General features: G+C 38.2%; 2 protein-coding genes and 1 pseudogene across 3 annotated transcripts in view; 2 read left to right on the top strand and 1 right to left on the bottom strand.

Annotated features, from left to right (window-relative positions):
• Window positions 1-24,114, top strand: part of LOC110046028 (DNA-dependent protein kinase catalytic subunit-like) — a 290,155-nt gene that overhangs the window by 220,874 nt on the left and 45,167 nt on the right. For both annotated transcript variants that reach the window (XM_089289604.1, XM_089289605.1), the window contains 19 exons: window positions 348-409; window positions 2,539-2,665; window positions 2,941-3,033; window positions 3,723-3,787; window positions 4,209-4,311; window positions 7,911-8,038; window positions 9,006-9,219; window positions 9,671-9,849; window positions 11,403-11,571; window positions 13,063-13,128; window positions 13,683-13,782; window positions 14,751-14,842; window positions 15,505-15,576; window positions 16,025-16,153; window positions 17,086-17,202; window positions 17,821-17,976; window positions 18,573-18,724; window positions 23,098-23,229; window positions 23,708-23,816. In XM_089289604.1, coding sequence (XP_089145730.1) covers window positions 348-409; window positions 2,539-2,665; window positions 2,941-3,033; window positions 3,723-3,787; window positions 4,209-4,311; window positions 7,911-8,038; window positions 9,006-9,219; window positions 9,671-9,849; window positions 11,403-11,571; window positions 13,063-13,128; window positions 13,683-13,782; window positions 14,751-14,842; window positions 15,505-15,576; window positions 16,025-16,153; window positions 17,086-17,202; window positions 17,821-17,976; window positions 18,573-18,724; window positions 23,098-23,229; window positions 23,708-23,816 — 2,265 coding nt within the window. The remainder of the gene's footprint in view (window positions 1-347; window positions 410-2,538; window positions 2,666-2,940; window positions 3,034-3,722; window positions 3,788-4,208; window positions 4,312-7,910; window positions 8,039-9,005; window positions 9,220-9,670; window positions 9,850-11,402; window positions 11,572-13,062; window positions 13,129-13,682; window positions 13,783-14,750; window positions 14,843-15,504; window positions 15,577-16,024; window positions 16,154-17,085; window positions 17,203-17,820; window positions 17,977-18,572; window positions 18,725-23,097; window positions 23,230-23,707; window positions 23,817-24,114) is intronic.
• LOC149111980 (uncharacterized) lies at window positions 4,665-7,242 on the top strand (annotated as a pseudogene).
• Window positions 18,780-21,870, bottom strand: LOC149111979 (uncharacterized). The gene has a single exon (XM_089289615.1). It carries the CDS (start codon window positions 21,806-21,808, stop codon window positions 20,810-20,812), a length of 999 nt encoding a protein of 332 aa, XP_089145741.1. The 5' UTR covers window positions 21,809-21,870; the 3' UTR covers window positions 18,780-20,809.

Below are 24,114 nucleotides of genomic sequence, written 5' to 3'. Positions count from 1 at the left end.
AAATCGAATTTTTCTTGCATGTCCGCATGCTTGTTTGGGCGTGCGCCGTGAGGCCTTTGCCGCGCTTATCAAGTGATGATCAAAACGGCTTCTGGGTTCAAGTGCTACAAGGACAAAGTTCCCTCGAGACTGGCTTTTGCAGGTGTAGGAGTCAATGGGTTACATTGGCATGTAAGTGTGCGTTTCTACTTTGTATGGTGAGATAAAAATTTGGGAGTTGTAACTGCCGTCTTTCACTTGACGTGCAGCAATTGCAAAATATTAAGGTATATTCCTTCAGTTTTTATGTGGTGCATAGATACAGATACAGTTATGTCAGATTAATAGATTTCGTGTGATTTCTATAGGTTTCAAGCATGGTGAATGGAGTACTTGATCAAGTACTTAGAGAAAAGATGCTAAGAAGAAGGTACTGTTAATTTTTTTTTGTAAAAAAGTACCCTTATATATATATATATATATATATATATGTCTGGACTTATGAAAACGGTGTTAAAGACTGAATCAGGTGTTTTTTGATATTTTTTTTTCCCGCATTTCTTTGTTTTTTGTTTTTTTTTCTGCTTTCGCTATGACAGCAGCTTGTAAATCTTACCTAGCATGAAATGTAGAAACTCCTTGCCGCATGTTTCATTTATTTAGGTATTTTTTTCATTATTCATCGACCCCCCCCCCCCCCCTCCCTTTTTCAATTTGCGTTAAGTTTAGCCCAGGCTACACTCGTCTGAATTCAGTTCGCGCGGTGACTCTGACAAGGAGCGACCGATTAGCGTTCTGTATTTGCTGTCTAAAGGAAGTCTGCGCGAGGACATCATTAAGTCCAATGAAGGCCCAAGTCTAACGATTTGCTAGTAAGCGTCGTCCATTATCGTACGTGAGGCGGGCCTGAGGAGATGTGTAAACTGTACGGGTCACATTTAGTCCCGTAACAGAAGGCCGTTTGCCCTGTGGCGATAATGTTGTGCTTGCTTTAGACAGCAAAACTCTTTAGCCACATCAATTTAGGGCTTAGAAGTGCAATGGACTAGACATTTCTAGCTGCTGTTGGCATCATTTGCTTTGAACTTTGATGTAGCTAAAGACTTAGAAAAAAAATCTGTTGAAATCTGGATGTGCCATTCCGCGCTCGACAAAATTGAAGTACATATTTGCCAGCAAAACATGGCCACGAGGAGAGAGAAGAATATGAGTTCAAGCGCTGATCGTGAGTAGAATTTCCTTGTTTTATCAATTTTAGGCGTTCTCAGCTTAGCTAAGTATCAGAACTGTCTGTGATTCGCTAGCGCGGAAGAAATTTATTTGCGTGGCTTCCGGGCGATAATTGACGTGACGACAACACGTTGAGTGTTCGCTTACTGCTAACTATGGCCTAGTTTGTCTGAAGTTCAATCGATTCTTGATGTAGGAAGCTCTTGTTCAGTCCATTTAGGACGATGCAGGCCTTTAGAAAGCGATAGATTAGCTCTCCGCCGCGGTTTTGATATCTGTACGTTCGTGTTGATTTAGACTCCAATTTCATGTTCAAAGCACTCTTAATTAAATTGTACAATTCATGATTCAACGAAAAGACGGTGAATTTAGTCTTCCTGGCCTCAAAAGGCATACAGGAGAGTTATTTGCTGCTATTTGAGCTACGATAAGCCTCGTGGAAAGCTAGCTCTAGGACAGAATTGTAGCAAGTTAGATTATCAGTGACAAGTCAAATTCTATGGCTACGTTTTTGCGAATCCGGTCAGATATTGAAATGAAATGTCACGTAACGGCTACTTTTTGGCTGAAATATAGAGGTAAATAACCGATTCTACTGCTTACCATGCTCTTGTTAGCGTGACTGGCTAATTTAACCCACAGTAAAGACATAGTGAGGTCATTTAGGTGAAATCGCAAAGGTTAAGCCTGTCTAAATTAGTGCCGCGGCGAACCAAATGATCAATTTAAGCTCTAATTTAGTTTTGTTTGGCTCGTTCGACTCATTTGCAGCGACTTTAAAGGCTTGTATAGGCATGGTATGGACTCTATTAAGAGTACACGAGGTAGATAGCACTCTCGGTGCGACATGGCCATATTTATGTACATTTTCTAACCGTTTTTTCAAAAACATGCCCGCTATTTTGGTGCAAAGTCTTTAACACGGTTTTCATAAATTCAGACATATATATATATGATTTTAATGAATGTGTTATTGAAACACCTCTGAAGAAGGGTTAGTATCGTCATAAGTGCTCGTCCATTAAATACGTTTTTTGTGGCCCCAGTTAGTAGGGTGCTCTACCCTCTTCTTCATCCATTTTCCCAGATTAGTAAAGTCATTGTTAAAGAATACGAATTTTAATAACAGAAACAACGTTAACAGTAATAATGATTGTTGTTGTTGCTGTTGTTGTTAGCATCCATTTTATTGGTGTAATTTACAATTTGTGCATTTAAAAGTTATATTATTTGACTCGTTCAAAACATTTGAGACATTTTTCTAACAGTTTTGTCCTCCACCATGTACTCCCGTTTCGACTATTCTGAAGTATTTTTGCTGTTTTGTAGTCATGGGTCAACTATTGTAACTGCAATTCTGAACTGTTGGTCAAGCTTTGATGTGTGGTCTGGCATGATCGACCTCAAGGAGTCCATGCTGATGATCCTTAAAAAGGTCTTGCTTCTAGATTCAAAGGTTTGTTTTTCATTTTTCTCACTGCTGTTGTCAAGTTTACTGCTGTGCTACCAAAACGGTAGCTGCAAGTAAGATATGTTTTGTTATCCTTGAATCACATTGTTCACAGGCTTGCATAGTAACGTCAGTGGTGTACAGTCGTAGACACTGTTACAGGTTAGACAGGTTCATCTCTTGCTTAAAACCAGTTAAATATTTAAGGTAGTTAACAAGATCGTCGTCTGTATAACATGTGTCAAAATGTTGATATTGTTTTCTTTAACACACGTCAACAGATGGTAACAGATTCCGACAGGTTAACCTTCCCAAGCCTGTTTGAGATGTATCTGTCTCTCATTAATGACAAATCTACAACTCTTGCTTTCAAGGTTAGCAGTTGTAATATGAAAATAAAATAGTTTGTGATAATTATGTGACACTGTGGTATAAATAGTAATAATTAGCTAGGGGTCATGTGACAATGTACTTTTTAGTGTAGTCTCCAGTGCAGTAGTGGTGACAGAATTCGTAGGTGCAGGAGCGGTATGATTCGTCGGTCATTTATCGGTAAGTGACCTTCAGCATGACCCTGATAACCGTCAAGGAATGGCATCATTTACTTAAACATGAATGGAAGAGATTAAGAAGCGGTCTGAGAAGTAGGTTTTGAAACATATAATATGGATGAACTGAAGGCACCAGTGTTATTTAAACAGTAAACCATATTGCCTGATGAAAATTTGCACAGAGCAGTGGAAAGGTTGTTATCTATTTCTTAAACTGTGTACATCGTAAAAGAAATGATAATAGACTATATCATTATTGTTTCTACGGCGAAGAAGAACCTTTTTCTCGACATCAGCTTAAAGTTAACTGGCCAGTCCAAAAACCTGTATTGAATATTGCTATTTTATCCTTGAGTTAGCAAAACTGCAGTTAGCTCTAATCTTCAGTCTAAGTGGTACCTGTTCAGCTGCACCCAAATTATGGTGTTCCTAAAGTTAACTCTGTTAACAATTGAGTTTGTGTATAAGTGTTGATATTAATCAATTACAATGTTCTCTGCTCTATTTTGTAGAGTCAAGTACTAGAGCTTCTGCCATACTTTACCAAATTAGCAGACGAACACCTGAAAAAACTTAAGTGAGTATAAATGCATACCACCCAGGCTGTTGGAGGATCAGCCAAAAAGTTGTCAACTCACAGTCAAATGATTTTTTTTTTTTTTTTGCAAATTTGTACAGTTCCATTTAGCTTACATGGACAATATTGAATTTCTACTGACCAAGAGCACAAACAAAGGCACCTAAAGACCCATAAAACCACCGAAAAGCAGAGCTATGTGCCTCAAAGCGATAGGGCATTTTGTATTCCATCTTGCAATGTAGCCATTTGGCTTGGGAAAGGAGCCAGAAATAGGCACATGTATCATAAAATTGGGAGGAGGGGGTTGTTTCTTAGGGTAAATAAGCTCTTAAATTCATATTAATGCACCACACAATCTAATGTTTGTATTCTACAGTAGATAGCAAGAAAATTACCTTTTTCCATTTGATATTTTCAGGCTTGCATTGGACACTTTTGTGGGAGATAATTTTCCATTGAAGTCAACAGAGTTTATCAAAGGTGGTCCACAGTACAATGACTACATTCATGCCTTAGATAAGGTATATGTATACTGAAAAGGCTGGGGTTGGTTTTAATTTTTAGTGCAGGTTTGTTTTCTCGTATGTAGCCGTATCAAGCTTAAATGTACATCGATTGTGAATCAGTTATGATCATCGAGTTAGGCATTGAAACAAACAAGCAAAACTCTGCGAAAAATAAATTCATCCAATACCTTTGTTATATCGTTGTTGACTTCATTCACAGTTGTACTCATCGTCTTAACATGACAAGCACCATTCGAAGAAAAATAAATTTGGGTCACTCGATCTGACCTGCTGGCGATCATCGAAATCACTGCGTTTACGATTCTTAGATGCCTCGAATACGAGTTCTTGAAAACATTTGTTGTCTAAGGGCAACAATAGTCATTTGAAAAATTCCCCATGCTTTCAAATATCCTGAACTTGGAGTCAGTGACGTCTTTCGAATAAACGAAAATTTCATTCAGCAACTGTCCGCCATGTTTACTTTCCAAGATTACAAAGATAGCGAGACCAAGTTTCGGTGGTACAACTTGTATTGCTTGTAGAAATAGGTATAACATAGTTTCTTTAGTTCAGATGGAATGGTTTCCTATAGTTTTGATGCAACGAAAGAAAAAGTAGCAGCACTGTAATTATTATTTATTTGTGGCCTGTATAAGTTGAAGTTATAGTAACAAATCTAGTGTTATAGGTATGGACTTCAGAACCTATTAGTTTTGCTAATTTATTGTTAATGTGCTGAATTTGGGGTCCCCAGTGTAAATGTTGATCAATATGTACGTGTACCTAGATACTGAATTTGATTTTTAAGCCTAAATGACTATTTGGCTGCAATCTCTTAGAAAAGAGCCAGAAATAGGCATATGTAGCGTGAAATGGCCGTTTTGCTGAACTTATTTCAAACAAGAAGCAAAATCCTTTAAGTGATCTTCGACATTTTTCCTACCGAAAGTCAGTTTTTGCTGTTACATATTACTTACTTAAAAAATTGGTAAAAAAGGAAAGGAATTAAATAGTTGTCACTGGCTAAAAATATGGTTATCGGACGTTTCGGCCACTACTGTTGCCTTCTTCAGCAAAAGATGGAAAATGCAAATGTTAAACGACGTCCTGCTAGAATATGTAATAGATGTGTGATAAAACTAAATGAACACTAGTCTCTAGAGTATTCTTGATGAGTGTAAAAATTCTTAATGCCATTGTACACGTTCGGTAGCGCTATGTGTTCGTTTATAGCGTTCCTGTCTCGCACGGAATGCCAAGCTTCAAGAATTAGTCTTTGTTTCCATACTGATGATCTGTCGACAATTTCAACGTTCTCCAAATCTATTTGGTGACCGTTGAGCATATGGTGTTTGGCCAATAAAGAGTTTTTGTCCGATGTTGCTATAGCCTTTGCGTGTTCTTTCATACGTGTTTTTAACGCGCGTGATGACTGACCAACATAGACACAGTCACAATCTTTACATTTGATCTTGTAAACAATGCCTCTGGAAGCCTCTTTCTCGATCTTGTCTTTAGGTTTTTTGAGTATGTTCGAGATGGTACGAATAGGTTTATGAAACTTCCTCCTCCGTGGAAGGAATGTTCCTTGCGCGATCCATGAGAGTGCGCACGACCGAGTGTTAATATGCTGAGGATGGTGGTGTGATTTGGAATCAAGGTAACGGTCGGTGCTAGTAGCTTTCCTGTAAACAATCCATAAGGAGAACGTCCCTATCAGACCAATTATGAGTGCCATTGGATCTCCCACGTATGAACTATCCAAATACCTCGCCAACATCTTGTCGCCACTTCAGAATAATGAATACACAGTTAAAAACAGTGCATCTTTCGTCGAAAAGATCCGCACCTTGTCAGTAGATCCCGACGAGATTCTAGTATCTTTTGACGTCGTGTCACTGTTTACTTGCATTCCAACCCACCTGGCAATCGAAGTGGTTAAAGAGAGACTGGTCTTTGACCAATCGCTACCGGAAAGAACCAACTTGTCTATCCAAAATATCATGACACTTCTACAGTTTGTCCTCGACAACAATTTCTTCATATTCCAAGGCAACCATTACCAACAAATTTTCGGTTGTCCGATGGGATCCCCAGTCAGCGCCATCTTGGCCAATCTCGTCATGGAACATGTCGAAGAAAAGGCTCTCTCATCGACCCCTAACCCTCCTAAATGGTGGTTTAGATGCGTAGATGACAGCCACGTATGTGTTAAAAGAGAGCACGTAGATGAATTCCACTCACATCTCAATTCCATCAACCCTCACATCAAATTTACAATCGAGATAGAATCAGAAGGTTCCATTGCCTTTCTCGACACAAAAACAACCAGACAAGAAGATGGCTCGATCGCTGTGTCTGTTTACAGGAATTAGCTACTAACACCGACCGTTACCTTGATTTCAAATCACACCACCATCCTCAGCATAAACACTCGGTCGTGCGCACTCTCATGGATCGCGCAAGGAACATTCCTTCCACGGAGGAGGAAGTTTCACGGGAAACTAAACGAGTAATGAAAGCCCTTGCCACTAATAACTACCCTGCAAATTTCATTCACAATGGCCGCCAACTGAGTAGACAACAAGAAACGAATGATACCGACCATCGTGGTTTTGTCATCCTCCCCTACGCCAAAGGTTTTTCCGAAAGAGTCGCAAACGTTCTTCTAGGTTTCAATATCAAGGTCGCCCATAAACCTATTCGTACCATCTCGAACATACTCAAAAAACCTAAAGACAAGATCGAGAAAGAGGCTTCCAGAGGCATTGTTTACAAGATCAAATGTAAAGATTGTGACTGTGTCTATGTTTGTCAGTCATCACGCGCGTTAAAAACACGTATGAAAGAACACGCAAAGGCTATAGCAACATTGGACAAAAACTCTTTATTGGCCAAACACCATATGCTCAAGGGTCACCAAATAGATTTGGAGAACGTTGAAATTGTCGACAGATCATCAGTATGGAAACAAAGACTAATTCTTGAAGCTTGGCATTCCGTGCGAGACAGGAATGCTATAAACGAACACATAGCGCTACCGAACGTGTACAATGGCATTAAGAATTTTTACACTCATCAAGAATACTCTAGAGACTAGTGCTCATTTAGTTTTATCACACATCTATTACATATTCTAGCAGGACGCCGTTTAACATTTGCATTTTCCATCTTTTGCTGAAGAAGGCAACAGTAGTGGCCGAAACGTCCGATAACCATATTTTTAGCCAGTGACAACCATTTAATTCCTTTCCTTTTTTACCAATTTTTTAACATGCCTGGCTACACACCGAACATTTTTATTACTTACTTACCGAAGTTTAATTTAAAATTTCAAAATGCAGTGAATGATAAAAAATTAGCAACGCATCAAATGCTTGATTAATGCATTTAAACACTCTAGTATACACTGACACTTATAATACGTTCAACCGTTATTTATAATTGAAATGGAGTAAAGATGGCTCGGAAACGTAGAAGTTTCCTTTCGCCAATTTTTATCATTCACTGCGGGAAAACGTGTGCCAAAAGAATTTTTTTAGAGGTTTACTTTAAACAATCTATACAATGATAACTGAATGTTGACTATCTCTCCTTCATTTTTTCTGTAGCTCCTTGCATCTTTTGTCAGTTCTAGCAGTCTGATGTTACTTCAGCTGTTAATAACTATCATTTGCCGTGAGAGTCAGCATATACATGAAGATCAAATTCAGAAGTCCTTGGCAGCCTTCATTCAAAGGCAAGTTTAACTAAAGAATATTTGCTGGATATATGTAACGTGATGATGATAACAAGAAGAATTAAAAATAATTTTAACTTATCATTTTACCGGTCCCGTCTGAAAAGACGACAAAAACAAGTTTGAAGACTAACAGCCTAAACTCTCCATAAATGTACTCAACCGTTCAATTTATCCTCCTGGTTGGGATTATTTTCTAATGTAGCAAGAGAGGAAGGTTGCACTGATAACTTTGCTGGACGTTTTTTTTTTTTTTTTTTTCTGAAAGAAGTCAACCACAAAATAAAAGACAATTTAGTCTCTTCCTGTCTTTGGATTCCCTATATTTACAGTAAGATGCTCTTCATTTAGATACAATGTACTACTACAATGCACACACCAGAGGACATGTGTTGGGGACATGAAGAGGGGACAAGCCCCTTCGTGTGTGCGCATAGGGCGCGTGTTGCATGGATAGAACGCAAGCTGGTACACATGAAGCAGATATTAGTTCATTTCTGTGTTGTAGCGGGAACAGTTTGCGAGAGCATTGAACATGATGCGACATTGAAAATTAAGCTCATTTTGTCCGTTCTTCAAGACTCACAAACCAGCTGAATATCATGCAACAGAATTTTTTCACCACAAGAACAGGCGTTTCACACGAGGAAAACTGTCGCTGCAACATGTCCCCCTTCAATTCGCCGCAACACGCCCACTAGTGTGTGCTGACGTTAATACTATAATGTACGGCATATACTCAGTCGTGGATATAAAAAGTTGACTTTTTTGGAGCCCTATACAATGTAACAAGTATTGGTAAATGCAAAAGTGCTGATGAAGATAAATTCGGAACTCAAGTAGTTCCCCGGTCCACACAGAAAAATACACAGTAGTCAAGCAGTAACATGACAAATTTGAATAAAGAGGTATATAACAGATATTTAACTAAACGTTTACTCAAGGTCTACTATTGTAATTCAATCAGATTACGACACGTGCCTGATCAAGCAAAAGAAGCAATGGACTTGTGCCTCTCAATATTTTTGAATGAGCGAGACTATCATCCAGAACGCCGTAGAGCTGTAGTTGAACGTGTTTGCATCACATTCCTTTTGAACACATCTACTGCAGCAAGAAGAAAGTTTTACCTTGGTCATATTAAGGATGTAATGGCAGTTATAGAGGCCAAGCAATTGAGGGTAAAATAAGCTATATGACATGTGTCATGTTCAGATTCATAGTTGAAGTTCTACATATCTCCATGGCCTACTGACTTAACCAAGAAATGACTGAAAGATAGTGTAAATGTTTTCCTAGCACGCGTTTATTTGCAAGTTTGTTTACCCCCACCCCGGAATATGTCATTAAGGAAACAAAGACTCGTTTTCGTTAAGATTAGTGAAATCTTTAGTTGCGTTACTATTGCACAATACCAGTTTTATTGTGGCTATCGAGTACCACATGTGTATGGCACAATTTTTGTCTTAAAACTCAAGCCCACGACTATCTTCTGGTTATAAGAACGTTGTGCATGTGTAAATGAGACTAACACAAATAATCCCATCTAAATTGATGTTAATCAGTCAGGGGCTTTTACTATTGAACTAAAGAAACTACGTTTTAGAGGTAATCACCAACATGTTTGTTTAGCCATCAGATGCAAACTTTGTATCTCAAGTGACGTCCAAGTTGTGTTGTTTTGAGCTGGTGGAAATACTGTACTCTCAATTTCCTAAGTCTGAGCTGAACACTCCAGAATCTAGCATCAACGAGACTTATGTAGGAGGAGAAGTCAAAACAGGAAAAGAGTTGACTATGGCAATAACAAAGTAAGTGGAGTAAAAAGTTAATGATACAGTCAGCAAACACTGAAAATATAGTTAGTCTCGAGCTTAGCACTTAATGAAACCACCCTCCCAGACCTTAGTGAGGGCTAGAGAATGTCGAGTTGGTGAGGTAAAAAATCGGCGCCGAAATGTAGAAGAGAGGGGCTTTTGGGGACGCAGTTTTCCTTGGCCAGTTCCAAGCGGCTGTACAAATGTTGCCTCCTGATTGGACAGAAAAAAATCCTTTGTACCATTCTGTCCAATCGGGGAAAGTAGAGCCACAATCCGTTTTGAACATTCTAACACGAATCCTACACGAAGGATTTGCTTTACTTCTTCGCCAAGATTTTCCTCGAAAAGAAGCTTTTAGCATCGAATATCGTATGTGTAATTTGTTTTGCGTCCCATGCCCGATTGTCCATTGAATATGACACTGTTGTGGTGAATAAACCTTGTTTCAAAAATTATGTTCTTTTCGGGAACAGAGTAAAAGGGAATTCACGAGTGTCATTCTTGTTATGATAATTTGTTGTAAAAGAAATTTTTATGGGTTAAGTTAAGATGATGTAATCACAAGATAGTAGGATCAGTATGGATGCTTTTGTTACGCCTTTGTATAATGGTTTTTCGTACATGGTTTGATCAGTCAGTGGTCCTAAACTAGGGTATATGAATGCATTTGATCATGGTTAAACATCTGAATAAACGAAGGACTATTCAGGTCCTTTAAGTCTTTGGTGGTGCGTCTCGTAACCATTCAACTCCTGTAAGCAGTCTCCTGGCGACATGGCGAAATTGTCTCGATTTGTATGGGTTGTGACATGATGCTGCTGCAGAATAGCATTTCTCCCTAAAATGCGCAAACATGCACCAGGCTACATACAGCATTTTCTGTATGTGATTAATTTGGGATTTCATAGCATGAGGTCTTCAGTTTCTGAGCAAGCTACCAAACTGTCAACTCTGAATATTGAACAGACGCATCACAGTGCACTGCCCCAAGAAATTGGAGCTCAGTGTGTTGTATCCAATGTATTGTATATCAAAATTTTACAAAGAATTATGGGCTAATTAGCAATTTTGCCACCCAGACATTTTGCAATTTTTGAGATTCAATATCTCCTTTAGTATTTCACACAAAGAGCTAAACATTTGACCATTTACTAAGTTGTACAGGCTCCAAAAAAAATATAAAAAACATACATATCTTGCATGATTCCTTCTCAAACACATTAATAATTTATCAAGTTTAAACAAAGGAAATCATGACTGACGGTTTTTGGATATTTGATCTTAATTAGCATAGATTTTTACTATTTTATTTCTCCGTTTTCTCCCTAGTTTTAGTTTCGATTGAGAAGATACATAAAACACTCGAAGATCGTCAAAAATACTCCGCTGCGCGTCGTATTTTCAACTCTCTCCTCGGTGTTTGGAAATGTGGTCAAACACGGTCTTTCCTGTTTGATATATTACTTCTCAACACGTTACGTCGTTCGCTATGATCTAATAAAAAAAAATATGTTATTGTTTTGAAGTTCAACTTTGCTTTCCAGGGCGGCTCGTGCAGCGACAGTTGAAGACATGCGTGGTGAGACCGTTGCTCTTGAACTGAGGAGACAGCACCATTGCTGTGCTTACAATGCCTTGGTAGCTCTTATATCTTGTACACAAACAGAGCTGAAGTTTTACGTTGGATTTCTTTTCTCTGAAAATCCAGTAAAGGTTGGTTCATTCCCGTAAGTCAATCTGTGTGCCATTGGCAGTTTTTCTTTAAGATTATCTTCTCACAGGTGTTTTTAAAGTTTAATCTTGTAATTGTGATATTAAATTTAATCGTATGACTGAGTAGATATGCATTGAATGTAATGCACTTGAGCGTATAAAGCGCAGTGTTGATACCATGCTGGAACAATTCTTTTCAAAAATAATAGTTTCCTTTTGAGCAAAATATTTTTGAAAAATGAGTGCTGCTGTGCATTGGGCATATATTTTTAAGATGTTTAGCTTAATATGTCTACAAAGAACACTGCTGATTCCATACCGTGAATAAATGATATATTAGGGACTGTGCAATAATTACCTGACGGGGGTGGGGAGGGGGGGTGGAAAATCAGAGGGGGACATAGGAGAAAATGATAACAAGAAGGGAGGGGGCATTACTTTTTCATTCCTTTTTGCAAACTGGAAAAGTAGTGGAAGAGTTATTAGAGTTAAATACTAACATTGGAATAAAACTGACAAATTTATCAACTCTTAAGGTGTTCTGATCTATGAACTGTTGTTTTCCTATCTGTCATCCAGTAGGAAAGGAATGCCTCTGTTATATATGTTAAAACAGTGCCACTTTATTTGCACTAAGATTTAGTAAAACCGGAAACTTTAATTAAAGTTGCAAAAGCAGCACTAAAATGTTATTCAATGAAAAAGAAAGATGCCGATGTTAGCACACATGGCATCATACATGTAATTTAGCAGAATGAAAAACCCAACTGTTGAAATTTTAATAGCAATACAAATTTAAAGTATGGTAAATAAAACACAGTATGATTAAATTGAGCTTCAAAAAAAAGCTCAATCAGACAGGAATTCCTGAATAGTATTTTCAGTTTCTCCAACGAAGCTTCTGGAATTCAAAAGATCTCAAATTTAAGTATGGTAAATACAAACAGTATGATTAATTAAATTGAGCTTCACTGAAACAGTCCAGAGTATGGTCAGACACAAGCGCAGAGTCCAGTGATTCTGATGACTCTTCAAAGGACTCTTCGACATACGTTGAAGAGTCATTTGAAGTGATGTCTGTACCGGAGGAAGAACTCCAACAAGTAAACTAGGTATGAGGGAATCAATGGGAGGAGACTTTTTTCAGGGAGGGGGGGGGGGGTTTAGCCTTAATATTATCATTATGTGAGGTGGGGGTGGAAATTAATTTTTGTTTAATGAAAGGGGGGTATGACTTAGGTTTGGGGCATATTTCATCTATTTCCCAGCCCCCACTTCCAGGTAATTATTGCACAGTCCCTTAAGGAAAGTTCAGTCTCTAAGAGAATAAGTGTATTCCTTTACAATCTAAGAACATAACAGAGCATGCTTAGTTAAATTAAGTCTAGTTGTCTTAATTTTGTTATTCACATTTTTTTAATTTATCAATAGAATTAAACCAGCTACATGTTTGGCTGCATTTTGAGGTGTTAATTGTGCGCTCTTTTACAGGGTCAGTTGCTTTTAGACAACTTAGTAGACTACACAAAGACGTATGAGTTTGAAGTGGAACTTTCTGTAAGTTTTTCTTTCCTCCGTATAGCAGGAATGTCATCTTAAGGTCATTCCACTGAAATAAGAACCTGCACTGAGATTTTTGTGAAACTTTGCCTATTGATTGTTTAAATTATAGGAACTTAAATTTTGAAATAAAACTGAGGGGTCCCCATGTTCGTTTAGGAGCAACAGCACCTTGTTTATACCCAGTAAATCCTTATAATAACATCATATTTGTAGTCACGATTGCTTGCTAAATTCATGTTTCCGACGATTGTTTTTGGTTCTACTCTGAGAATTGGTCCATATTTATTTTACACAGAGAAATTTATTACTCGATTCAAAACAACAGAGAAAAAATGATAGGTCACCGTACTCGTTTGCGAGAAAATGACGATTTACCTCTATGGCGAGGTCCAGCTGTAAAGAAAAAGCCGCCATTTTTTAATGCGCGGGCGCTAATCACGCGTGAAATTATGCGCAGTAGGGATGCGCAATGCAATACTGGGGAATGACCTTAATTGTCCTTCAGAAACCTTTTAATGGTAGTGAATTAATTTTCTTTTAAATATCAGGCTCCCATTGAGAGAAAAAAGCAAATGACCACAATAAGAACGCAGGCTCGCTCTCATGCCTCAGAAGAAAACGGTCAGAGTGGAACGGCTGAGATCTCTGGTAAGTTGGTTTTCTATTACTTGACATATGCTGTTCATACATGTAAATTTGCTATTCTTGTAAATACTTAGGTATTTATTAATTTTATGTGCACGGTCTTATCAGCTAATGGGACTTCTTCTTTGTGGCCATAAATGCCTTTGTTTGAAACACCTAACTGAGTCGTTACTTTGGTCAGGAACGTTTAATACAGTGGAACTGACCGCCTGTCATGAGTGATCATCTCTTGTAAGAGACAACATTTCCAAATTACCTAGGACATTTTCGACGTCAGATCACTGTAGTCAGAACCCGTTGTAAGTGTTATGACCCGGCATTTTAAGTTTTTTACTGGTTTTATCTCCGGTAAGCAAACATTTCACACATGCGATCGGAGTGCAGGTGAAAATTGTAAAACAGGATGCTGTACCACCCTTGTATATCGATAAGTGTTGTTCTTGTATCAGAACTTTGTACTGTATTTCTTAGATTACTGATGCTCGCCGTTTACTGCTGGAGTAAATTGGGGGTAGCAAGAACCTGTTACTGTTATTATCAACTTCAGCTGGAAATTGTATGATGCTGTGAGATTTCTTCAAACTATTGTGTGCTGAAACTTGTTTAAGGCATGAAACGTTTTCTCTCGTGTTCTCTTCGTGTAAATGATTTCAGCCCATTGGGTCCTTGAAAAAACTTGAAATTTGGTCTAGGAACCCAAATTGCCGAAATTTTCCGTAGATACCACATTTGCTGATAAAAACATTTAAAGGCTAGCCTGGAAAAATCTATTTTCTCATACAACTGTAGGTGGGTTTTTACTTCATTTCAAAAATGCTTATCAGCAAACGACATTTCACTATGGGTAGAGAAGGCATTGGGCAAACGGTTAACGTTTAATGTTAGAAAATGGTCCTAAACCTGAAATGTTATGTTTGTTTCTATGACTCAAACATTGAAAACTGACCCCTTTTGAAATGTTGCTTGGTTAGGTCGCTCAGTTCATTACATGGCTTCACAGTATCTTGCGGACAGTAGCCTTAGTGAAGATGTTAGTCAGTATGATTTCTCTACACCCATACAGGTAGATTACCTTTTATAAAATAACTGAGCTACTACGCGCGCTCTCATTGGCCGATAGGTGTGTTTAGATGAGAGTATGTAAACACAGTTGTGACATCTTAGATTCGCGCGTATTTTTGAGAATTATTTTATAAAAGCAATAGAGCACTTTTTCCGTGTTTACATAGCCTCGTCTAAACACTGGGGGGTTAGGAGAATTCTCGAAAGTTATGCAAACCCTCGACTACGTCTCGGGTTTGCATAACTGTTTTGAATTCTCCGAACCCTCCTCGTGTTTAGATGAGGCTATGTAAACACAGAAAAAGTGTGCTATTGCTTAAATATAACTTCATGATTTGCAAAGAAATGCTATTTTCTCTGACGATTAGTGTGAATGTCTGTTCGTTATAGCTATATTGAGCTTTTTGCTCAGCGCTGAGTGATTTTCATTTTTTGTGTCCAACATGCTCCTTTACAACCCAATGTGGACTGAATTTTGTGCAACACGAAAGTGATGAAACTATTTTATTTTGTAACCTTTACTCACCAGATTGTGGTAAAAGAATGCATATGCTAGACAAGTACTTAATTAGGCTTATAAAAGTACTGAGCTTAAGACCACATATTAAGATGTTTTGCTCCTTGCTTCCTTTTGTCCTTATCTAAACGTTTGTAATTTAATAGGCTTATTCCGCAACTGAGATAACGGAAGCTTCGAATAGACGAAGTGAGAGTAGTTCGAGTATTGAGCAGAAGGTAAAGTAGAATTGTAGAGTGCTAGACTTATGATAGCAATGAATACTGTAGCGGTTGCTCTCGTTAACGTTTGTTTCTCTTTACAAACATTCCCTACCTCTTAATGCAATGTTTCTGCTCACAACTACTGTATTTCATCTTAGCCGCTTCGGACCATTTTCAGTTACTAGGGAAATGTAGAGTAAGTGCTCGGTCTTTTTCGTTACATCTTTCATGCTAACCACTGTACCAGCTTAGTACCATAGCTTGGTTATTACACCAGTTACGTCAGTTCATGGCTTGTTGGTAACAACCTACATGCTGAAATTAAAACAACCCTGCTATTTAAATTACTTAATGTACATATTATGACAAATAAAGTACAGTACAGTGCAGTGCCATACAATACTTCTGTTTGTATAATGTTCCATATATAATATAAGAGTTACAGTAATATCCTTTACCACAGGAAGAGTCGTATGAAGTGACTGAAGATACAGTAGAGATGGATGAGTTGAACAAGCATGAGTGTATGGCAAAAATGTCTGCTTTGTTAAAACACTTGGTACAAAATAAAATTTCTCCTGAGCAACCAAAGGTATTTATTCCGTTCCACGTGTGATGTTTTGAAAATTTAGTGTTTTTCCGAGAATTCTAAACTTTGCAGCTGTTTTTGCTGACTAGGTTGTAAGTTGTATTCGTCTGCAGACGTAAATATGGTAGCATGTTGGATTACCAGTAAAATTGTTAGTCATTTTCACAGTCGTCATCACCAAACTGGAACCTTAATTAGCAGAAGTAACTTGGTTTTTTCCTCTATGTTCCTCCCATGGCTAGAGATGTACCTAGCTATAAACAACCAGGAAGTTGCTGAGGAAACGGGGGAAACTTATGTAATTCGGCTGTGTGATTAACTGACTATAAATATAACAAACGTATAATTTGTGGGATTTCCAAGAAGAGATTTGAGTAGGTAGCAGTAAAAAAATGTGTCTCCAGAATTGTTCGAAAATATCACCAAAGAAGCTTTCTCTTAAGCTAAACACAAACACCAGCTGCCTTCCAGTGAACGTAGACACTCGTTGTAAAGTTACGTTAATGAAGCGGTCTGTGTAAAAGGCAGACGGCGAACTGCAGACTGCAGACCAGGGGTAAAATGCAGTCTGCAGACTACAGACTTTTTAGGTATATATCGTGTCATTTCCATTGTCGAGTGCTTACCGTAAACAGGGTTATTCAGGTTAATCGGAGGGAAAGTCTGCACTATACGGGTTGCCTAAATAACGCCCCGGTTAGCATGTTTACGGTTAGGACTCAATGGTGGAAATGTTAAAACGATACAGTTAAAAAGTCTGCATTCTGCATTTTACCGTTAGTCTGTATTTTGCCCCCGGTCCGCAGTCTGTAGTCTGCAGTTTGCAGTCTGCGTTTTATACTGACCGATTAATGAAGTTACCAGTTACATTTCTTAACCCTCTTTGCACTTGAGTCGTAATCTAATTACTCAGCTACTTTTCTGTCTAATTATAGGGAGTATCACCTTCCGAGATGCCTGCGTGGATGTCTCCATTACACAAGAAACTGACATCAAGTTCTCACATGAACATCCGCCTCTTCATTGCTAAGCTGGTTATCAATGAGTCCAAGGTAGTTATCATCTTAAATTTAAAAGCCTTCAGTCTTAGTTTTATTTTCCTCTGTTATAACAATGAACATCGGAAAACTTAACATTTTAATGTCAAAAAATTGTGGAAAAGTTTTACAGAGGGCGTGTGTTTTAAAAAAAGGAGAACCAAGTTGTTAGTTAAACATCCAGTGGTTACCAAAATCTGCCCAAATTGCTGGGTTGTCTTTTGCTCTTCCTCAGCTCGTGTTCAAGAGATTTGGCTCAATCAAATAGACCATTCCAGTAATGTCAATACAGATTGTACTCCTAAATCAATTATTTGGTTAACTACAAATAAAGTCACCAAAGTAACTTTATATAAACTGATAATCATGCCGGCCAATCAACTGATCAGTTTTCGTCACTTAACAACATCGAATTCCGTACGGGAGAGAGCGACTACATAAAAATTCAGACTAATAAGGACTGGCAACAAAAGGAAAGAAGGGTAAAAAGATAGCGACAATGACAAGATCCTAACCAGTATCAACGACTTGTTCCTAATGGAAAGTCACTTTACATGTGTATCGCGTGACACAAGTTGGTGCTTACATAATCCGACAATCATTAATATGCACTTCATTGATATTTTTTGGAAGATATTTGAACCTTATGCTAAGTTCTGGTTGAATCCTTTAATGGAACTAATCCTACAAATGAAAGAGAAAGAGCAGCCAGGCACGGAAGGAATCAATTACTTTATAGTGGATCTTGTCGTCACTATGTTGTCATGGAGTACCACTGCAATACCTCAGGTAAGTGGGTGTTGTTAGCAGATTCGAACGAATGAGATTTTTTGTCAAACAAATCATATAAACTATAATGTACACTGTAGGTTTGCCCTACATGTCATCAGAGTTACTAACTATGATGTCCTAATTAACGATACTACATTAGTCCTGAACATATATTAATGTAAATAGTGGTCAAGCTCGGGGGAACTTATACAAAAATTACCATATATGGTCTCTCTTGTTTGGGCTGTGCTTTTGTCATCAGGTGTTTAAACATCTAAATATATTCCTCAACTTCGTCATTCACCGTCATGTGGAACTGGAATACGTCTTGTTAAGATGCTCAATCTGACAAAGTAAAGAGCTTTCATGCAACTGTAGTTACAAAGTACAAATGGAAAATTGAAACTGGCTTGTCTTGGCCCTGTATAGACCCTATTCATAAATGGCGGCTAATTAAAATATCTTTTGTAAGTATTAAAATTAGCCAAACTAACCTCGTTTTTGAGGTTAGTTGGGCTGATTTAAATGCATACAAAAGAATTTTAAATTGGCGGCCATTTGTGAATAGAGTCTATAATCTGATACGTAATACAGAGGCATTTTTTTTTCCAAAGGAAACCTCTGACGGTCGTTTTCTAGCAAGCAGACTTGTTGAGTTTCTGATGTCCAGAACTCATCACAGGACTCGCTCAGTATTCAGAAACAATTTAGAGATTATAAAAACCATGACAGAAGTGTGGAAGACTAGTTTCCAACTACCTACAAAGTAAGTGACAATCGTTCTACAAACCGTGACCAAACGTGTTGCGAAGGTTGTCTATTTTTCTCCTTACCGTCCGTCCTTTTTGGTGTCGGTGCCTCCGGTGCCTCCCCTCCTTTCCATATCGTGCGGTAGAACTTCAACATTTGTTTGGGGGAGAGGGGAAGCAACTGAACAATGTCTTGCTTATTGTTGGTTAAGGTCAAATTAAAATATGTATATTTATCTCATACCGAGATGTGCTAGAAACCTTCCCAACTACTTTTGTCATTGGTTGTAGATGTTCCATTTTGTAGCTGTTGTACATGAGTTGTTGGTGACAAAAATGCCCTGCGCACATTTCAGGAGTATACTATGTGCAGTTAAAAAATTAATGATCTTCGGAATTGACTCTTGCGATTCATGATGACGACTTCAAGGGAAAGAAGCTTTCCTTAAAAAGGACGTTCCGTACGTGCCAACATACTGTATTCTTGTCAAAACACAGCACACCGTCCCTAAATGTTACGAGGTTTTCTTAATTTTTAATAACGCGGGGGTTAATATTATAAGCCAACTAGTTTGTTCTTAGGGTTCCGTTTCCAGTTCTTATATCTCTCGTTCTTTCCTCGTCCTTGCGTATATATTTTCTAACTCAACAAGATATCAGATAAATAGAGAATATAATTATTACATAACCGCGCGGTTTTCTAACGACACGTTGAGCACGAGAAGATAAAATCAGTAATGTTCTGTTTGTTATGTAGATATGATGAAACATTCAAACCTAGGACAACAGGTTTTTTTTTCTTTCTTTCTTTTTTTTTTTTTTTCATTTTACATTCTGTAAAAGCACTAAAAAACAGTGGTCGCTTTAACTGAGGTCGAGACTGTAAAAAAATTGTTTTTTCTTACAGAAATTAATGTGACAACCATTTTAACGAAATGCAAAGATGTATGGGATATCGACCAAGTGTGAGGTCAAGATGGCGGGATATTGGCCAAGTTCTTTTTTTGCGTGTTTATGGACCGAGACGGAGTCGAGGTTCATAAACTCGCAAAAAAAGAACGAGGCTAATATCCAGCCATCTTGACCGAACAAGCTTGGTCAATAAAGGATTTATTATATGGATTTCGGGGAAATTTTTCTTGCGGGACACGGAGGGTAGTCCCGAGCGGGCAAGATAGCTCCATCTTGCCCGCTCGGGTAGCCAATCACGGCGCAGGATTTGTTTTATCTTGCCCGCTCGCGGAGCTAGCCATATAATAAAAAGTATTATGCTTCTCAAGAAAATGTTATTCCCTATGTTAAAAAAAAATCAAATGTTAAAAGAAAAATAATTCATGACTAATTATGACGAAATCTTCACTGTATGTATTGTGGAAAATATTCCTGTTTGACTGGCTGTAAAACAACATTTTTTGTATTGAAAAAATTATAGCTCACTAATGGACAATTTTATAACGGAATAATATATCGCATACTCGTACAACGTCAGGGCAGTTCTGTTAGTCGACCGTAGGGCTGCGGCATTTGTTTACTGTCTTCGGGTTGCTGGGTTAAATCTGGTTCAAAAAGTTTCTTTTTTTTTCCTGCGGAGGACAGTCTCAGCAGTTCAGAAGTGGTTGAAGAATCGTTTTTTCTTGTAAATTCATCATTGAGAAGTCGCTTTTACGAAAGAACCAGCACAAATGTTTAAAATCACGGTAACATCAGTTTGCTGAATAAAAAGACAATCAACTAAGAAAAAGACTTGCAGATACGAATAGAGATAAAATCAACAATCGATATTTAAATCTGGTGGGGGTCGAACAGAAGGGCACATACTGGTTTCGTGAAATCTCTCCAGCCTTTAGTTTCTGTCCATAGCACGATCCTAGAGTCTCAAATGTTAGTTATTCGATTAGATTATAATTAATGACCCTAAACAAAATTAACTATAAAAAATTGCGATAAAGTATTTCTAAGCATATTGAGAAAGTTAAAAATTTTGTTAAAAAACGACGACGTTTCGACGTTGAGCTAACGTCATTATCAAGTCAAAATGATAGTTGATAAAAATGTATAAATAGGAAAACAATAGTTCAATGGATGTGGTAAAATGTTTAAAATTAAACAAAGAGTTTAGCACGGATGGAGTCAGTTTGCGTGTTCAAGCTTGGATTCCGTTCCTTTATGCAAAGCGTCTCATAGACGAGGCAATCAAATTTCACTTGGCACTTTCGGAGAATTCGAAACTGGCTTTCTTTGAGGAGGCTTATGTCCCCGTGGGCTTCCAAAAGGTGTTTTCCAATCGCCGAGTTTTTATGTTCAGCAATGCGTTGGTGGAGGTGTCGGGCTGTGTAGCCGACATAATCTGCATCGCACAGATCACATGAAAATAAAGAAACCACGCATTGTTGTTTTACGATCGGAGGCTTGATTTCTTTGGGCTTGAGATCTTGTTCCAGTTTCTTGCTAATAAATACTGGTTGTAGGGTAGTGCCAATCTTGTGGTTGAGATCGCGCATTTGCCTTCTAACCGCGTTAGCTGATGTTTGGTCCTTGAAGGGAAGACTAACTCGCAAGACACGGCCGTCTTCCACTTGTCTTTCACGTACACCCGATGAAAGGTTCAGGATAAATTTGTTAATGGTGGAATTAATGGTCGTTATCGGATAATCAAGTCGAGTAAAGATGGAGCGAAGTCTAGTGCATTCTTGATTGAAAGCTTCAGTTGTAGAAGATAGGGCATATGCACGATGAATCATTGTTTTGAGCAAGCAATGTTTATAGCGTTTATCCGTGTGGCTTTGGAAATGCAACAGCAAGCCAGTGTTAGTCGGTTTTCTGTACACTTGTGTTTCAATATTTGTTCCGTTCTTGATTATTTCCATGCCGATAAAGGGGATCTTGTTATCAACCGGAAGCTCCATCGTAAACGACAGGCTGGGGTGGAGGCCATTAAGGGTAGTCAGAAAATCAACTGCAGCATCAGTGCTGGGCATTTTGGCCAAGGTATCATCAACATATCTCTTGTATAGCGTAGGCATCAAACCATTACGGGTAAGCTTGTCTTCAAGGTGACACATGAAAACATTAGCCATTAGAGGGCCAAGGGGCGAACCCATTGCCACGCCGTCGACTTGCTCATACAGCCGGCCATTAAACTGGAAAAGCTGGTTAGTAGTGGCGATTTCAAGGAGTCTGGCAAGTTGATCCTTTTGCGGGTTAAGGTCATAGGTTTGGTTCAACCAATCTTTGGCAAATGCTTTGTCGACTAAGATGTTGATAGTCTCATTTAAAGGTACGTTTGTGAAAAGGGATGCGACATCGAAAGAAACCAAGATGTCATCATCTCCAATGGGTGAGTTGCGGACTTCTTCAGAGAAACGAATTGTTTTACTGACTATTTATACATTTTTATCAACTATCATTTTGACTTGATAATGACGTTAGCTCAACGTCGAAACGTCGTCGTTTTTTAACAAAATTTTTAACTTTCTCAATATGCTTAGAAATATTTTATCGCAATTTTTTATAGTTAAATGTTTAGAAAAATCGCTTCTTATTCGTAAACAAAATTAATATTCAAAATTCTTTTCTCCCTCCCCCTTAACAATAAATAACGTAAATTTTATTGGTTTGGACTATCTTGTTTGTGCGGTCTGGGTTTGAAATATGACAGTGGGTATTAATTTAGTGATATTTTTTGTAAGCGTGAAGTTTTGAACAGTGATGAAGGTTTGCTTAAGGTGGCTCAAAACAGTTTCCAGCAGTTAGATTTTGATGGGTCATTACAACCACTCTCTATCACATAACGCTACAATCATGGTATCATAAAAACTGCCCGGTCATTGTTGCGTAATCTATACATAGGGTTCAGAACCACCTGAAAGTTTTGAAAATTTAAGGTGGCTCTCAGCCCTATGTGCAGAATTTTTTTAAACTTGAAGTTGCGTCTTATCATGCTTATCAAAATTTAATAGTATAAAAAAACACCGTGCCGTTTTTGAATTATAAGCCCATAAAACTGTAATTAAGGGTATTTTTAGCAAGTCATGCTGTTGCTGTGGCAACCTATTGTGTCACGAAAATGATAAGAACGTGTCCACCAATAATTGGGTAGTTTTTTGATACCATGATTGTAGAATCAAGCGATAAACAGTGCTTAAAACCACCTATCAAAATCTAAGTGTTGGAAACTGTTTTGAGCCTCCTTGAAGGCAACGATTTATCTACATACGTTGGACTACTTTTATTAACATCTGCCTCAAACTAATAATGGCGGAGTGTTCAGTTCATTAATTTTAATGAAGACATGTAACCACTACTTTCAGCTGTTGTGGTGCTGTCAGTGTTTCGTAGGTTTTTACTTTGGTTTTTGTTAACAGTTCTTTACTGTTTTACAATTCTCAAGGGTGATCTTTGAATCCTTTGCCCATCCTGACCCTATGAAGAAAGATAATGTTGCTGGTATTCAGCTGGTTGGAATCATTGCTGCAAATGGCCTATCCCCCATCGCTAGTGATTCCACCATTGATGAGGACAGGTAAGATGTCCAATGTCTGAGACCTTATCTTATTTTAAGACTGTATCACTGTTATTGTGGCAATGACATGTGACATGGACCACTGCATTTTTCAACAGTACTCCATATAAATCTACCATTCAAGGTTTACACTTTTCCTTTCATGGACAAGCCTTGATTTATGGATGAGGTAGACAAAAAGGAGTCCATATTTTTTCGTTTAATTGCATAGTGCACATGGTGTGACTGGTCACTTTTGTGAGCGGTATTCTAGAGTACAGTGTAGTTCCTTAGTACTTGACAAGAATTATTTTTTCTCGGGATCAAGGGGGATAAGCATTTGCTTCGCTTTGTTTTTTCGATCCAAATGATAAGATATTGATCTTTGGAAGCGATTTCTCTTTTTCCTATCAATATATGGTCCTCACGCACCACTTGGTCCATATATCGCGATACAGACTTTGAACAATGCTGTTTCAGATATCCTTTTAATTCCTAGGTTTTACAGCAGTCTTGTCAATAATATGACTTTCAAGTACAAAGACGTTCATGCTGCTGCAGCTGAAGTGATTGGTTTGTTAATGAAGCAGTTGGCAGAAGTACAGAAGGTATAGCGTATTTTGCAATCCAGTTTCTTGTTACCATACTCGAAGATGCATAGATGCATATATGAAATATTTGAGATATGATTGCGCCTTCACAAAATGTGGAAATTAGTTTTTAGAGAACGCTATACATACACCTCAGTATGGTTAACAATGGCCGCACTGGCGTGGGCAACGGAAGGAAAACGCAAGAGAGGAAGACCCAGAGAAACATGGCGTAGGACGGTGGTGAAAGAGCGAATGGCAATGGGTTACTATTCTTGGGTAGAGGCTGGGCTGGTGGCAGCTCACAGAGTGTGTT

Source organism: Orbicella faveolata, unplaced genomic scaffold (genome assembly GCF_042242905.1).
Source record: "Orbicella faveolata isolate gen_17 unplaced genomic scaffold, um_ofav_v1 contig_2, whole genome shotgun sequence".
Taxonomy (NCBI): Eukaryota; Metazoa; Cnidaria; class Anthozoa; order Scleractinia; family Merulinidae; genus Orbicella; species Orbicella faveolata.
This window is presented reverse-complemented; position numbering and strand designations above follow the sequence as displayed.